The sequence below is a fragment of the Bidens hawaiensis genome, unplaced genomic scaffold, assembly GCF_021521415.1.
Source record: "Bidens hawaiensis isolate Kalapana, Puna unplaced genomic scaffold, B.hawaiensis_p1.1 tig00022166_1, whole genome shotgun sequence".
In the NCBI taxonomy this organism is placed as follows: domain Eukaryota; kingdom Viridiplantae; phylum Streptophyta; class Magnoliopsida; order Asterales; family Asteraceae; genus Bidens; species Bidens hawaiensis.
Window position 1 is genome coordinate 296,967 of NW_027493438.1, and position 16,625 is coordinate 313,591.

The 16,625-nt window shown below is 36.3% G+C and overlaps 4 protein-coding genes across 4 annotated transcripts; all 4 read right to left on the minus strand.

Moving 5' to 3' along the window:
* Window positions 1–821: 821 nt before the first annotated feature.
* On the minus strand, window positions 822–3,626 carry LOC143564806 (syntaxin-52-like). Its single transcript, XM_077051978.1, has 6 exons — window positions 3,441–3,626; window positions 2,163–2,381; window positions 1,419–1,624; window positions 1,191–1,291; window positions 1,060–1,104; window positions 822–953 (listed from the first exon to the last, which is right to left on the minus strand). The coding sequence occupies exons 2-6, from the start codon at window positions 2,375–2,377 to the stop codon at window positions 822–824; spliced, it is 699 nt and encodes a 232-aa protein (XP_076908093.1). The 5' UTR covers window positions 2,378–2,381; window positions 3,441–3,626.
* A 988-nt stretch (window positions 3,627–4,614) lies between these two features.
* Window positions 4,615–7,540, minus strand: LOC143564819 (protein HOMOLOG OF MAMMALIAN LYST-INTERACTING PROTEIN 5-like). The gene is made up of 6 exons (XM_077051987.1): window positions 7,357–7,540; window positions 7,171–7,271; window positions 6,336–6,445; window positions 6,099–6,174; window positions 5,847–5,978; window positions 4,615–5,763 (listed from the first exon to the last, which is right to left on the minus strand). The coding sequence occupies exons 1-6, from the start codon at window positions 7,448–7,450 to the stop codon at window positions 4,963–4,965; spliced, it is 1,314 nt and encodes a 437-aa protein (XP_076908102.1). The 5' UTR covers window positions 7,451–7,540; the 3' UTR covers window positions 4,615–4,962.
* Window positions 7,541–8,826: 1,286 nt separating this feature from the next.
* Window positions 8,827–9,881, minus strand: LOC143564807 (E3 ubiquitin-protein ligase RSL1-like). The gene has a single exon (XM_077051979.1). The coding sequence runs from the start codon at window positions 9,775–9,777 to the stop codon at window positions 9,088–9,090; it is 690 nt and encodes a 229-aa protein (XP_076908094.1). The 5' UTR covers window positions 9,778–9,881; the 3' UTR covers window positions 8,827–9,087.
* Window positions 9,882–11,508: 1,627 nt separating this feature from the next.
* Window positions 11,509–12,329, minus strand: LOC143564808 (proteasome subunit beta type-7-B-like). The gene is made up of 5 exons (XM_077051980.1): window positions 12,215–12,329; window positions 12,033–12,129; window positions 11,885–11,954; window positions 11,703–11,805; window positions 11,509–11,629 (listed from the first exon to the last, which is right to left on the minus strand). The coding sequence occupies exons 1-4, from the start codon at window positions 12,273–12,275 to the stop codon at window positions 11,719–11,721; spliced, it is 315 nt and encodes a 104-aa protein (XP_076908095.1). The 5' UTR covers window positions 12,276–12,329; the 3' UTR covers window positions 11,509–11,629; window positions 11,703–11,718.
* Window positions 12,330–16,625: the final 4,296 nt, after the last annotated feature.

Genomic DNA, 16,625 nt, shown 5'->3' on the forward strand with positions numbered 1-16,625 from the left:
ATTACCGTTGGAACCGGTTCCAACGGCTAGTTGGTGTCTAAAAAAAACCGGTTCCAACGGCTATATTACCGTTGGAACCGGTTCCAACGGCTAGTTTGACTTTTGTTTGACCCTTCAAAAAAACCCGTCGGAACCGGTTATTCCGGGTACGAACCAAACCGGTTCCAATTAAGAACCGGGTAGGAACCGGTTTGGAACCGGTACTGACATATAAATATTAGAACCGGGTACGATTTTCGGGTACAAAAATACCCAAACCGGGTTGGAACTGGAACCGGTTCCGGTTCGGTTCCACCGGTTAGGTTCCGGAACCGGTTTTTTTGTGCACGTCTAAACCCAACTCCTGGTTAATGGAATGTCAAGAAATGTACACGCTTATTGCACACACATTGTCTTAACAATACATTTGTCAACAGATTGTGACTAGAAACTTTTAAGCATGTGTTTACAAACATATCTGGATAGTCAAATGAACACAACCAATACCTATTATCTCAAATGAAATGTTCGCCACATCCATAATTATCTATTAGTTCATTTGATTCATGTACATAAAGTTATAAAGAATTATGTTTAGCAACTTGAATCTCACAATCAACAACCAAAACGACAATCGTTTAGCAAGTCAAATAAACACAAACACACCAGAGATATCAAACCAATAGCTTTCAAGAAACCGACATATATGCACTCAACAACCGTTAATTTGAACAGAACACGAATCACTACACAACACAAGCTATGCACTCAACAAGCAAAGTCTCAAACCACCAGTACAAAGAAGCCATTTTCACACAAAACATAGGTAGATACGCTTCACATCACAAGAATTTTATGATCAACCAAAGAGCCACAACTAGGACAACGATCCCAATCACCGACAGGAGCATGCAAAGGCAGGAGCAACCCCCCTTGGCTCGTTTGTTCAGTATAGCCAAATTCTTCTGCACTCTCTGTTTCCCAAAAGTCAAACAAAAATACAATTGTCAAACATGTCTCATAACTTGTAGCAATTAAACTATTTCACAATTTGTAAAAGCGTAGTATTGAAAATGCAACCTTGAGTCGGGAATCAGTAACTTCTACATGTTCATCTAGGTCATCCTGCATACCAGAAAAGAGCAAATAAACACAACTTTGGGATCACTTTCATTGATGCATGGTTATTTATAATAAGAAAAATGCCATACGATGAGTCTAGTGTGCAGGGTAAGTTCCTCATTGACTGCCAAAGCAATATGTTTGGTACTTATCACTGTTTCCTCCAGTTTCTCTAGCCCTTCATCTTGTTCTATAATGGGAATATCAAAATAGCACGATTGATTACTATAAAACTTGTGAGGAAAATAACGTTGTTCCAAACGCAATGATTTTTTTATACATATTTTTAAAAGGTTGTGACTATTCAAAAAGCTTGCCTCTCATAATTTGTCTCTGAAGCCCAACAACTCCAGAGTTGTCCAAACCAGATATTCTGGTCATGGCGTCAGCGGGCTTGATATCTGGCCCAAGCAAGCTGTCCCTATTAGCAAAGTTTGACATGTTCAAAGTGGAGGCCATTTGTGTTGCTTTTGTTCTCAAATTTGTAAGCATATCCCTGCGTCGATTCATTTCTTTCTCTGTTCTGCAATAAATGAAAACAAATTTACCGATATTTAGATGATTTTGTTACAGCTTCAATATAGTTTGAAAGACATAGCAATAATAAGTAACTGAACTGAGTGAGAAAACAAAACTTATGATGTAACCTGTTAGTGAAGTGTATGCATATCATTAATATGCCAAAGTGCCAGACATCAATGAAACTGACTTACTTATGTAGGTATCCGCATAACCATGTATGCACCTATGAAAATAGAGATATTGACCATGGATGTAATAATATTTTCACAAAAAATAAGAATCTTTGACAAATAATATTTTCATGCTCTCAATGTGTTATCAGCATACTCTATACTTCACTGAACTTATGTATCACAAGTGCATAATAATAACCACGATAAGAACAAAATTCACCAAGGAGAGTGTGATAGAAACACATCACAGAGCTAACTAACGAGTGTACAAACGATTTGCTGCGATGTTACAACTAGGCACAGATATCTGCAGGACTCAGTTTGAGATTCTCTTACTACTATAGACAAACAGACCAACATACTTACAAGGGTTGTTTAGCAGGAAGCTTTGTCAGAAGAGACTGTAAGCTATCAAGTCTAGTTCCCAATATCGTAATCTTTCTCCTGATAGCAGATGAATGACGCTGTGCTTCTGGCCCCGTCCCAAAGGAACTCCTCTCTGATATCATGTTGGTGATATCATCAGCAAGCTTAGACGCTTCACTATATTCCCTCGCCCATGGATCCGAGGAAGAAGCCATTTATCTGAAACAGAAGCACCAAAATCCCTAACACATCAATCAACAACAATAATCATACAGTCTACCCCATTCATAGCATGGAACACAAATCACAATCTTACTATAACTGTTGTACACAAACAAGTTATGTAGATTCAGATCCTACCTAATTACAACTGCAAATTACATTCAAAGCATCAGTTTTTATAAAATCAGGTCATCTACGTTCTTATGGAACATAATTATACAATAATCATAGTCTACTCCATAGCTTCATAGCATGTAACACAGATCTCGATCTTCCTATAACCGTTGTACACAAACAAGTTAGGTAAATTCAGAGTTCCTAATTACAACTGCAAACTAAACTCACAACGCCGTCAGAATCGCAGAAAAAGCATCAGTCTCTATGAAATTGGGTCATCTACATCATTCTTATAAGACATAACAATACAATTTTCATACAGTCTACTCATAGCATGAAACAAAAATCACAATCTCACTATAACCAAGTTATGTACACTCAACTCAACCCTTCCTAATTACAACTGCAAATTGAATTCCGGAGATCTTACTATAACTATTGCTTTGCTGCAAGCCTGCAAATTAAACTCCCAACACCGTTAAAATCGCAGAAAAGTCATCAGTCTCTATGAAACTAGGTCATCTACATCGCTCTTATGTAACATAATATTATAGATAGTATCTCACTATAACAGAATCAAAGCGACAAAGCTTAGCTAATTACAACTGCAAACTAAATTCCTAACACCATTAGAATCGCAGCAGAATTAGCATCACTCTTATGTAACATAATATTATCGATACGAAGATCTTACTATAACCGTTGCACACAAACAAGTTACGTAAAAAATTCAAAGGTTACCTAATTACAACCGTAAATAAAACTCTTAACAATCATCAGTGTCTATGAAATTAGGTCATCATCGATTAATATAACATACATATGATTCACGATCGATGAATCGTTGATCAATTGATGCAAGCATACATATAATAGAACTAATAATAATAATAATAATAATAATAATAATAATAATAAACGAAAACCTAAAAGTATTACCTCAACGAAACAGAAGAGAAGAGGTATACAGATCAAAATTGGAGCTGATTATTAAAAATAATAATATTATATAGAGATGATGATGATGATGATGATTGAATTGAAGTATGAGACACACGGCGCCACCGTTAACCGGCGAAATTGTTTTTTCTAATCGTACTCGTCTGCATTTACTTTTACTTTAATAATTTAATTTATAATGACGAGAGAGATGCATAATGTAATGTAATAATCTACACTCGGTGGATTAAGTTTGAATTGGAACGATGTCGTTTCATTTTCTAAATGGCATGTTTAAAAGTTTTTTAATTTTTTTATAAAAATTAACGTAAGTTATCATAAATTAAGTATTTTTTTTATAAAAGTTTGCATATTTAATATGGATATATGTGTTGATACTTGATAGAAATAGAATTATTATGTATATTAAAAACCGTTTTCCTTAAAGTGTCCACTCACATAATCTACTATTCATCAATGCACGTCTATTCTTGTCTGTAAGACAATCTCTTGTTGCAATATACATATGTCGTATGGCTAAATTTTGTGGAACACGTGTTGTGTTCTACCTCTCCTCTACCTCCACGAAGTGACAGCCACCCGTTTAAAAGACCCTTGATTTTTTCGATTCAGACTTTTCGATCGACATTCCACTCTTTGATTCAACCCTTCTAATCGTCTGGGTTGTTCATGCATTCAAGTGATTAATCGTCAGTGTTTCCAATTTCGTACATCTCTGTCTTCTATAATTTTGATGGTTTGTTTTGTTTGATTTAAATTTCTAAGCCTAAATTCTTAACAATATATAGTGACATATCACTACTGTTATCATTATCTTATTTATAATAGATAAATTATTCATAAAATTTTGAGGGAATTCAAGAACTTATAAAAAAAATAAATTCAAAATTAAGGATTTTGGACAACTTGTGATTATAAATCAAACATCATCAGCATAGTCCAAGATTCATAAGGTATGAACTTCAAACCCAGTGTACTCAATAAGTGATGTCTTGAGCTCGAACCCTTGTACTAAATGGACTTCAATAGAGGCTCAGATCAAGCTCGTTTAAACTCATTTGATTAAACTTTTAGCAAGTCCACCTTAAGCAACTCTTGAACGAGTCATTTAACTCATGTTTACATTCTCCTAAACTGCCAACTAAACAAGGTGCTTGACTACTTGACCTAATTTGTATCTATGAAATTTGTAGGTTGTAAAGTTTATGCACTAACACAACAAATTGCAAATGTGATGCAAAATTTGCAGATGTGTTTTTTAGCAGAAACATAGATATAGTTGTAGTCATCTGCCTGCCGGTATCCTCAATCTAAATTATTTACATTGTGAAGATCTCAAATTATATAATGCCATTTTCAGTCGAATATGTTATATTACAAAAAAAACAAACATTTATAGAAAGCATATTAATATATTCAACAACCTTTGCAAAACTAGAATAAACTGCCAAAACAAAAGGTTGATAATTGACATGCAAGTTTTAACAGATCTAGCAGCAACTTAAACGCTTGAAGATGGATTAGTAAGCAATTCAAGGGATTTTTTAAGGTAATCTACAGCAACAAAAACATCATCAAACGCCAATGCTCCAACAGCAAACCTTGCAGCCTTGTGCGCCTCCGCAATCTTCTCAGGGGGAGGTTGGTAATTACTATCATACTGATACGACTGTGCTGAGGACGGTGCAGCTGCAGGTGCAGGTTCTGGAACCATACTGGACCCATTTGTCACATTTGGCTTGTACTGAGCTGAAGATGGATAATCTGTTGGTCTAGTAGCTGAAGGAGAATAGGATTGTTCAGAGCCTTGATAATAAGATGACGGATAATGAGCTGGTGCGGCTGGAAGAGTCGTTTCGGAAAAACTAGGGTAAGATTGGAAATTTGGATATGTTAAAGGAGGATCTTGAGAAGGGTAGTTTTGGGAAATGTGATGTTGAGGTTCTTGCGGATAAGATGATGGATGGTGATAACTCTGAGAAGGATGCTGCTGAAAGTTATTGGATGGGTATTCATCGGAATAATAAGTTGGTGGCGGTGGTGGTGGCTGCGAGAAAGTTGAAGATGGTGGCTGCGAGAAGGTTGAAGATGGTGGCTGAAAACTTGAAGTAGGTGGTTGAAAATTTGAAGGTGGTGGTTGTTGGATGTTTGATGATGGTGGAGGTGGCATATCACGTGGCGGTGATGGAAGACTAGTTGTGAACCGTTGGGAGTCACTTCTGTCGTAAAACTGGGGTGATTGATCTGATTCTGGTGCGGTTTTGGTGGTTGGTGGTGGATCACTCCTGCTAGGTTCCAGGTCCTGTCAAGATCCAAAATGTCAAAGTCAGATTGACCCATTTTATATTCAACAATAACTTAAAAATCTGTTTAATAGTATCTTACATATCCATTGCTTGATGTGTCAGAGAGATCCTTATCACCCCCAGGGGGACCGGGTAGAGGCTTCCTTCCTTCTTTTATAGCTTTTCTTATATCTGCTGCTTTCCATGCTGCATACTTCTGTTTCTGTTCAAGCTATTAGGAAAAAAACCAGTTATAATCGATCAAAAAAAATGAAAGAAAATGAAAGTCGCAATGGAAATAAACAAAAAAAGGTATAAAAGCAATCAGATTATTTGTGGAAGTTGGACTCACATCAGGCTGAAGTTCACCGAACTGGTTAAGTATTTCAAAGAAAATGCTGGCAGCATAAAACGTCTTTGCGGTATTGCTGTGACAAGTTTAGATAAAAATTATTCATTAAGCACTTGATAACATTGGCATGTGATTTGGAAGCCTTTTTAAGCACAATAAAACAATTTAAGTGCATTTAACTCTCTAGCAAAACCAATGTTAAAATAGTTATATCATAAGAAGTAAAACTTATCATACAGATCAGCTCTCCCAGCTTGGTCTTGCTTATCAGCCTTTGCAAAGACATTTGATGCGAACCCTTCCAGATATAGATGGTCATCGGGCCCTAACTGCAGTGACTTCTTATCCTGTAGTTAAACAAGCAAAATAAATGATGACCGCATAACAAAATATTTTCTACACAAAGAAAACAAAACTGCCCCTAATTCCTACACAAATCATTACTTTATGCTATTACAAAGATACAAAAAAGTAATCAGTAGCTACTGCCAGAGAAATGCAACATGATGAAAATTTTTTGGTTTCTCAGCGATCCGCCATTTAAAATGGCAGACCTTAACATCGTTGCAGACTGTGTCAGTGTTTATCTGCTGAGTTGGATAATTCCCTCCGTGTTCCGCGATTTCAAAATGAGGAACCACTATGAAACACGCAGGATCCACCATTTCAAATGTTGGATCGTGTACAGAACAAAGTCAGGTAAGACGCTCAATGGGATGTGACTTGCACAGTCTAATTATTACTTTAGTGGTTCCTCCATATGAATTAGCGAAACAAGTGTAAATTGTCCAACTCAACAGACAATCCAAATAGCGGATCGCCTAGAAACCAAAACAATTTCATCTCTCTCCAAGAAACCACTGAAGCAATTCATTTTCTCCTATTTTCAAAAAGCAATAAATAATTTTATAAAGCTGTCAATATAAAAATTCCCAAAATCCAACCCTAGATAACAACATAAGCTAAATCATCAACATAATCAATCATCTACAATCCATTAAAATCACTGAAATCAAAATCAAATTACTGAATCAAAACACCAAAATAATTAGGTTTCAATAAGAAACCAAACCTTTTCAAGCTGTTTCATAAGAGAAACGAGTATAGAGCTAGTGGTTTTCGTTCGTTCACTCTGCGGAATCTTCAAACCTCGTTCCATCGCATAAAACCGACCTGAAATCATCATCATCAAAATAAGTTGTGAGAATATTATTATTATTATTATTAGGGTTTTCGTGTAAAAGTGAGAGATGCGTACAGTAGTAGGCGACGAGAGGCTCGTGCTTCTGCAATTCATCGGCTCGTTGAAGGTAAGGTAAGAGTAGCTTCGCTGGTTCGTTGTCGTTCGCCATCTAATCTTTATCTTTACACTAGGAAAGGAAAATGAGAAACCAAGGTTTTGATCGAGTCAGGAGGATGTAGTTGCTTGCTCTACGCGTATAATAATAATAATAATATCAACCGCTGCCACGTCATTTGCTTTTTTGATCTGCTTCTGAAACTTCCTCATACTCTCTATACCGTTTGAGACAAGATATCAACCGTTAATTATTGATTTGAACATTCACGACATTACTCATCCCAAAAACATTTCAGGTTTCAACTTAAAATCTCAAATATCTCAAACGTTAATCATCATCTCTATGCCATTTGCAATATTCAATTTGTGTTTTTTAAACCAAAACAATTTTTTAACCGTAAATGCTACATATGTCCATACTCACTCTTAAGGTACATCAAACTTACTTCTTGTCTAGAACTGAACCAAAGACCTCTCATATAAGAGGTTTGTACCTCTATCATGTAGAGTATGGGTATGAATGATTGCATGGGTCGATTTTGATCCAAAACCATAACCGAGTTATCTACTAATAAATAACCATAACCATAAACAATTGATTATGTCGGTTGTAAAGGTTATAGTGGGCCGGTTGACTTTGAATTTGAGTCTAGCTAATAATAGCTCAAAACATTATAATTAGACTTTATTAGGCCAGAAAGTTTTGGCTTGAAATTTTGTTACCATGAAATAGATTGCTATCATGTTTGAATGTATTAAAAAATTACATAGCATTAAATAAATAAATATAATCCATAACATTAGAAAGAAATGCATGTTATTGGTTTGTTTCGGTTTAGGTGAGTATGAAAAACCTTTATACCATAACTGACCCGCTATTATCAGTTTTTAGAAAATTATTAAATTGACTCACCAGTTTTTGGTACGGTTCGTTTCGGTTTTGTTGGTTAATTCGGTTTTTCCACAATGGGCTAGTCGCAAAACATTTACGGGTAACTAGATGGACATTTGGGTATATGATTAATTTCTTTAGTATAGGAAGGATATGTATTAGGCGATGCCTGACTCGATAATCTGAATCATACATGTGCATTAATGGAACATGATTTTAATACCGGATATGACATGGGTTATTAATTTCTGTCACATTCCTATCACTAATTAAATTACATTTATGCTCTGAAGCTTATAATGAATGTGGAGGTTTAGTCATAGACCTTTTTCATACTTTTAGCCAACTGTTTGGCTTGCAAATAAGTATCCACAGCATGTAAAATAGAATCATGTATTTGAAACTCAAGGCACGGTACAACTGTACAAAACTTTTTTTACTTTTTGGCCTTTTTACAAAAAAGTTTGAACACAAAATTTGTCCATTTTCCTAAGAATTCATAAATAGTTATATCACATTAATGAATACGGAAAAAAAAACACTTAAATTTAAAGAATCTAAACGATATTCATCTTTCTGTCCATCACAAAATACGCTACAAACATATTCTAAAAATGTTTTAACACGTAAAATCGGAAACATAGGAATATAAATATAATATAAGTAGTGCAAAACATAAAAGACCTAAAACCATCCATATGTTTGCTTCTGTCCCATGGACACACACGACTTTTGTCTCTCTCCCACACCTGTAACAAAAACTATATCCACATCTGCAAAGAACATAGAACTTTTAATTATTCTTTTAACGACCAACAAAACCAGTATATTAAATGATAAACAAGTGTAGGAAGGAAAACAAACCTGCACTGAACAATGTTGCAACCACAATCACGTTCTATACAATGCCCACACTTGGGACACGTCCTCCAATTATTCGTTGCGTAAAGAACGTTGAAACTAGCATCGTTTTCGTCTATGTTCTCTTCGCAAGTAGAACTAACATGCCATGGAATTTTACATCCAAAACGAAAAGGTTTCTTGCAATGAGGACACACACATCTCTTCAAATTAGGATCACCACACTCGTTCAAAATCAACTCCGAGCACTCTTGGTTAGGACAGTAAACCCTGCTAACTTCTAACACGGTTGATTCACATAACACTTCACACCATTTATCAAACAATTGGTGTGAGATTTGCGGGCGGCATAATAAGTGTTCAAGATCATTATTGCAAGAAGTGGCAGGGCATTGTATGTTGGACACATTGTCTTCGAGTTTCACTTGGATGTATTTGATCATACAATCCGTGCAAAACGAGTGATCAACGCATTTATCGTTGTATGTGAACTTGTTGGCCAGAGCAACCGGTTCAATGCAAATCTCGCAGGTGAATGTTTCTTCTTCTACTTGTTGGTATTCTCCATGATCATCTTGTTGATGGTATTCTGGATTTTGTTGGGGTTTATGAATTATATTCCCCATGATATCAAACAAATTTTTTTAGAAAATTAACTAGATGGTATATATGACTTATAATAACATGATTGTACCAATTAAACAATGAATTAGAATTTATAATTTGAAGTAAAATACAACTATAAGTCTGTAACGAATTTCAAATCTAATATTAATATTAAATGATTATCATTTCCAACTTTAATAACAATTGAAAAATATTTAAAGGATTCGTACTTTTAAATATAGGAGACTAGCTTTTAGCCCGCGTGCTACGCGGGTTTATTTAGGATTTTATAAAATATTATGCTCCTTACAACAATAATTATAAATAAAACAATAACACATCATAGCGAAAAAAAGTTCTAAATATATTATAACTTCATGAAAGAATATAAACTCAAAAACACAAATCCAAACAACCCCATAAGACTTAAAGCTCAAAATGAATGTAATATCACACAAACTCTTTTTACCCCAACCAAGTTGAGGGGTTTTTTATAACTACCCGTTTAAATTATATATTTGGCAGTTTTAAAATATGTTCATTTTAGTTTGGGTCAAATGATTTTTGATACAAATCGATATGGTCACTACAGGTATATCTCAAGATAGGTAATGTGTCAAAACAATTCGGGACGAGTAGACTACAAATTCCTTTTCATAAAACTGATACGGGCCACAACGGGTTGTTTCAAACACAAAGGTGAACTTAAAAATTGACTTAAAGAGTTAAAGCAAATTCATCAAAAAGTTCATATCTTCTTTACTGTTTCAAGAAGAGTTCTTTTTCCCTCCAGATCTTCAAATATCTTTAATGGAGTTTGAGACTTGTTCTATGTCCATGAATCTTCTTTAGTGTCCATGTTCCATGACAATGTCTAATTCATCAAGTATTTCGGTCCCTTCGTCTTCATTGTGATTCACTTAATATTGTTGACTCATGTCAATGTCATCATCAAGTTTATCTATACTACATCACCAGGGGTCTATCGTCATTAATAGAGACAATAATAACTAAGCATAATAATATCTAAGAAATGCGAAAGAGAACATAGTTAATTTGTATAAATTTATACAAACACCATAACTCAATTTTTTGGATCAGTTCGGCCCATTCCATTTTGTTACCAAGAGTCGCTGGTTTAGGCCCACTACCCTACACGCTCGGCCTACGCATATTACCCCCTCTATGTAAGACACTTACCGAGAACTGGATTTCCCATTACATCTAGAATGAGAGCTTCTAAGCCACTTTTCATGTACTTGAAAGTCAGAAAGCTAACCTAGTAAATAATTAAACACGAACATTTAAACGAACATGATTTTGTACTTTGCGTTATTCGTTAAGAAAATGATATGCATGATTTTAAGTATTTAATATTGGATTAATTGCACTATATAAAAAAATAAGAATTTCAGTTTGCTAAAGCAAAATTAAAACTTGTATTTTGTGCTACTTGCAGTTTGACTTGTAAGAAGTCAACTGTCAAAAATATATTTTTGTTCAATTTACAATAACCTTTTAAGCTTATCAAAAATATATTTATGTTCAATTTGCAACAACCTTGAAAGTGTGTGACCCGAAAATATCTAATACCATAAATACCATTGATAAGTAAACGACCTGTTTGCAAAAAAACCCAAATCTGAAGCTGACCCGTTAAGTATTATGTGTTTACCTTGTCAAAATGAGATGAAGTTGGCCCTGATTTATCAAAATTATCAAATACGATTTACAAATGTGCCAACAGATTATCAGAATGAGATGAACAAACAGACCTTTTCTATCACAGATATATCCACATCGCTTCCACTTCTCAAATCATTAAATATGCCCGAGCCTATAGCCTTGGTTACCAATTTTATTCCTTCCTTCCTTTGTAAACTTTTTTAATACTTATTAATCATCAGGCTGTATAAAAGTCAATAATAATTGTACAAACTTACACTAAGCCCTTCATGAAACTATGTTTCAAAAACGACCATCGCGACAAGAGAACCAAATCTCATTGTAGCAAATGGGAGTGAGTATGTTGATCCATGAGGATAAATCTATGAAATGTGATTTATAAACGTTAGCACACTATATTCAAAACGGTAAAAAAAAACTCCAAAAGTATAATCAACTCACGGTATATAGATGCGGGCCAGTCACGTCAACTCCACCAAACACCAAAGCAGCGGATACATGACTTTCGTAACTTTTTAAGCAAAATCAAAGTTACATAATATCAATAATTCAATATACCAGAAGAAATCAGATTTACACTTAAGCTTACCAAAAAAGATGAGTTTTTAGTAATGTAAGTGATGTTACAATTCTTGATTCACGACCCGTATGATATCTGCGAAGCTTCAGCTGAAAGTTGATGTTGTCTATCAAAAATAGATGTTTAATACTTACAGTTATCACATGGGATCATTAAATTAGAAGAGTAAAAACATGTGATAAACTGATTACCTGTGACGGCTTCTGTATCAGCAGCAGTTCCAGCTCCATAGTAGGAGATGTTTGTAGCCATATCATGAATCTTTCACAGTTCTTGTCAGCAACAATGAGACCCGTTGTGGCTCTGGTAGTCACCCTGAGAATGAAACCATTTTGAAAATGAAATTAAGATGTTTAATATTTCAATTGGTTTCACGTTCTAATTAAACACTCTTAGAATGACATTACAGATTGTAAATTACCAATGACGGATTTGTGAATCCATGAACAACTTCTAATATTAATGCATATGAACAACTTGAATATGTTTAGTTTTTACCATAACAAAGTTCTATTTCAAAAGCATGTTCCTGATTCATTCATTTATACCTAGGGAGGCACAATGATGATGCTTGATAAACATGTTTCTTTAAAGATAATGATAACATATATTCAACAACTCTAAAGATTGATCACAAATCTATTACTTGCCTTATTTGCCAACATATAAATTAAAATACATTCGAACGGTTGCTTTTAAACTGTGTATGAATAATATGTTAGGTCTTGCCTGACTTTAGAATATTTTTAAAGAAATTAAAAAAACACAAAGTGTGGCATACCCATGTGAATGTTAGGAACAAAGCGGCGCGCGGAAGCGAAACAGCACACACATGCACAACGATAAACACACATAAACGAAAATATAAACGACACAAGAATTTAACGTGGTTCGGTCCCCGCGAGGGGACCTACGTCCACGGGCTGCAACCAGGTTATTTCATTAAGCTCAAGGCACACAAGATTACAATTACAACTAGGGTATTTATAGACTAAATCTAGGGTTCCTAACTTGTACTCCAAGTTAGGCCCAAACAAATAAGATGGGACCCATTAGGGCCGGCTAACCCTAATTAGGGCCGGCTGCCCTAATACCCTTTGTTCGAGTCTCCAACCCTAACAATCTCCCACTTGGAGGCTCGAGCAATCCTCAATCCACCATCCAAGCAAACCCTAAACCTGTAACTCCAGTAATCTTAAAAACAGAAATCTTCCAAGCCTCCAGTTCCAAGAACAAGCTAAAACTTCACGGTCAGAAGTTCTCCAAGCCTCAAGCTCCCAAGAACAAGCTATGATTTCAAATAAAAGAAGTCCTCCAAGCCTCAGTTCCCATAAACAAGCTAAGACTTCAATCTAATCCTCCTAGTTGCAGCGGCCCGCTCCTCAATTACCTGAAGAGCCAGTTGAAGCTCCATTGAGCTCCAACCCAACAGTCATCAATGACCCAGCCATGGCAAAACCCGCCATTGACTCATCCTCAATCTCAACCGGCTCCCACTGATTCGAACTACCGGCTCCAGAGACTCCCAGAGAAAACACCACTCTCCAAAACCTGCAAGTACCCAGGAGAGATTTTCCCATTCGGAATTCCGGTATTCAAAACCCAACGGTGTTTTGAACTGTACCTAGAACACGGTTCGTGCTCCCACTGTTCCAAAACCCCTGACCTAGTTTAAACCTCCGAATGCACTCAGCTACATCCCGGTGGCTCCAGGATTCACACTTGCAAAATGAATCCACTTAGCTCTACCCGATGCAGCGAGCCAAGACTTTAATACTCGGAAGTTGGTTCCCTTCTTCCAGCGATACATAAACTTGTACCTTCCCAAAGTCTTCAATAAGATTCACCAATACTTCACTACAGTGGGTAACATGAAATGAAGTATACCAGAATCTCGAACCCAAGAGTCTCACTGCCTTCACTGAGTCCCAATGCATCAACCCAGACACATTCTCAGAAGCAGAATTCATTATCTTTTGACATTGACTCTAAAGAATGTCACGAACCTCCATGCAGCTCCACGAAGTCAACTATGCCCAGCTCCCACTGTCCCTGTTATCCCAACCCATTACCAAAACCAACATTCCATGAGATTATCCCCGATCGTACTTTTCCCGGTAAACGTGTTCACCCAGCACAAGATCCCGGATCCCCTCAAATGTCGAACTGCTGATCACCACCGAACAAGAAATAATTTCATAGTTCCAGACCAGCTAACCGGCAAACGGTTATAACTAACAGCAGTAGAGCTTTACCGAAAGCAAACGGTACCAAGGATTCCGCGATTGTACACCCGATCAGCTAATCCTAACCGAATAAACCTTTCAACCTGACTTCCCTTTTTTTTCACTTATGTCGTCACCAGCACACCAGAATCAGAATACTTAAAACCCAAAGCATTCCAACCTGCTAGTTCCATTTTCACCTGTTTTATCCCACAGTACCACATCCAAGTTCCTTTGACAAAACCAACCAACCGAAATCCAAACCGGTCAAACCTTCGATCATACCCATCCCGTCTCCAGCTATAACAATAGCAATCAGGAAACAAATCGAAACAGTGAACACATCAATGGTACGAGCCAGAACTTGACGGATGTTCACTACCGAACATTGTCAACTGACCGATTTGCTCCTACAATAAACTTCGCAGACAAATCTAAACCCAAATATTGATTTTCACGTAACTCGGTTCTCAAACAGTTGATAATAAACAGTCAACAGAAACTAACTAAATCTCTAACCATTATTCGACGAATCCAAGAGTTTTATAACCAAACCCTAATCGGCGGCTTCAAAGAGATTAACCTGGTACTATAAACAAAACCATTTATACCCGCGATGTCATAACCCGAAACACCTGACCCGACCTTCACCTGCAAAGCCCGAGTGAAACCTGCAACTCCAAGAAGTCCAAAACAGGAATTCTAATTGCAAAATCACCCGGAAAACCGTCCCAAACAGCCCTGAAAACAGCCCCGAACAGCCCTGTTAACCAGAAAAACGAAGATCTCTGACAATACTGTTCACCGCCGGAAACACTGTTCATGCCGGATACTGTTCACCGCGGCACTGTAGCGGCGGCACTGTAGCAGCCCTTCTCAAACCAGCCTCTTCTACCTTTTTTCTCGATCGATACCCGTGCAAAACCGTGTGTAAACAACGAGCCTAAGCTCTGATACCACTTGTTAGGAACAAAGCGGCGCGCGGAAGCGAAACAGCACACACATGCACAACGATAAACACACATAAACGAAAATATAAACGACACAAGAATTTAACGTGGTTCGGTCCCCGCGAGGGGACCTACGTCCACGGGCTGCAACCAGGTTATTTCATTAAGCTCAAGGCACACAAGATTACAATTACAACTAGGGTATTTATAGACTAAATCTAGGGTTCCTAACTTGTACTCCAAGTTAGGCCCAAACAAATAAGATGGGACCCATTAGGGCCGGCTAACCCTAATTAGGGCCGGCTGCCCTAATACCCTTTGTTCGAGTCTCCAACCCTAACAGTGAACAGACTCTGTTGACCATGAGGCAAAGTATGGTCAACGGGCTTTCGACCGGTCAAAATTTTTTAAAGAAATCAAGTCACATTACTGTTTAGAACTGGTAAATACTAATAAAATGCATATTGTATAAAACTATAAATAATCTTACTTGCTAATAGCAGCACAAAATCAAAGCTCTTCTACAACGCAGATTACAAAACAAAACCCAATCATAAGTTAGGGTTTGGATTACCTACGATCTCCCCAAGTCCTAACACACGATCGCATTCTTAGATGTAGAATTTAAGTGTGTGGATTATGCCATTATAATAATAAGGTAGGAGCAATAACGAACAGTAGCATATCTGTATCTTGAACTATATAACATTCAAGCTTGACGTTTTTGTTGCCGGATACATATAAGTTCAAGAATCATAATCAACCAGATTATTCAAGCAACAAACGATTAACCGACAAACTATTACCTTAGTTGTTGAACATAGCGAAAAGAAGATTATGACGGTGGTGACAGTAGCCAATGTATGCCGGAGTCGAACAAATAAATCTTGAACAAACTGGAATGATTAGGGTTTGGTATCAGAATGTGTTTAGGTACAATTAAACTAAATATAAGTAAATCAATGTGTTTGAATAATCATATACCTTAGAATTTAGATTATGGAAAACGATTGCTAATCACAAATCAAAGAAAGGGATATCGGGCATTAGACAATCTTGAAATAATAGAGAGGATGAAGCGGCGGTCATAGGCTATGGAATTCATGTAAAGCGTGGATTCAGAGAGGCTTAGGGTTACATAGGTGAGAGGTGTTATTACCCGTGTAAAGATATTCGGGAGGTATATTTTGAAGGTAAACGGATACAAACCGGGCTAAATCAATGAGAAGTCACCATTTTAAAATCAAGCAAATTTGGTGACTTAAAAAAAAAAGAGAGCAACCACATCATGACATATAAGATTTTTGGGTTTTCGTTTATATATGTTATAGATTAATGCGATGTATGTTTTATTGTTATCATCATATTTAGTTATTATTTTTTTTTGTAACAATGAAAATTTTTAGTTTGGTTATTTTTTTCATAAT

Bases quoted from the DNA above. Each gene is read 5' to 3' on its own strand.
- LOC143564806 (XM_077051978.1), bottom strand. From the start codon at position 2,377: ATGGCTTCTTCCTCGGATCCATGGGCGAGGGAATATAGTGAAGCGTCT. The intron at 1,292-1,418 runs GCAAGCTTTTTG...TTCCCATTATAG, and splicing joins TCAGAGACAAATTATGAGAG to AACAAGATGAAGGGCTAGAG. The intron at 1,105-1,190 runs GTATGGCATTTT...TCTGGTATGCAG, and splicing joins CCCTGCACACTAGACTCATC to GATGACCTAGATGAACATGT.
- LOC143564819 (XM_077051987.1), bottom strand. From the start codon at position 7,450: ATGGCGAACGACAACGAACCAGCGAAGCTACTCTTACCTTACCTTCAA. The intron at 6,175-6,335 runs GTATGATAAGTT...AACTTGTCACAG, and splicing joins CAAGCTGGGAGAGCTGATCT to CAATACCGCAAAGACGTTTT. The intron at 5,764-5,846 runs GTAAGATACTAT...GGATCTTGACAG, and splicing joins ACACATCAAGCAATGGATAT to GACCTGGAACCTAGCAGGAG.
- LOC143564807 (XM_077051979.1), bottom strand. From the start codon at position 9,777: ATGGGGAATATAATTCATAAACCCCAACAAAATCCAGAATACCATCAA.
- LOC143564808 (XM_077051980.1), bottom strand. From the start codon at position 12,275: ATGGCTACAAACATCTCCTACTATGGAGCTGGAACTGCTGCTGATACA. The intron at 11,955-12,032 runs GTAAGCTTAAGT...TTGCTTAAAAAG, and splicing joins CTAAAAACTCATCTTTTTTG to TTACGAAAGTCATGTATCCG. The intron at 11,806-11,884 runs GTGAGTTGATTA...CACATTTCATAG, and splicing joins CTGGCCCGCATCTATATACC to ATTTATCCTCATGGATCAAC.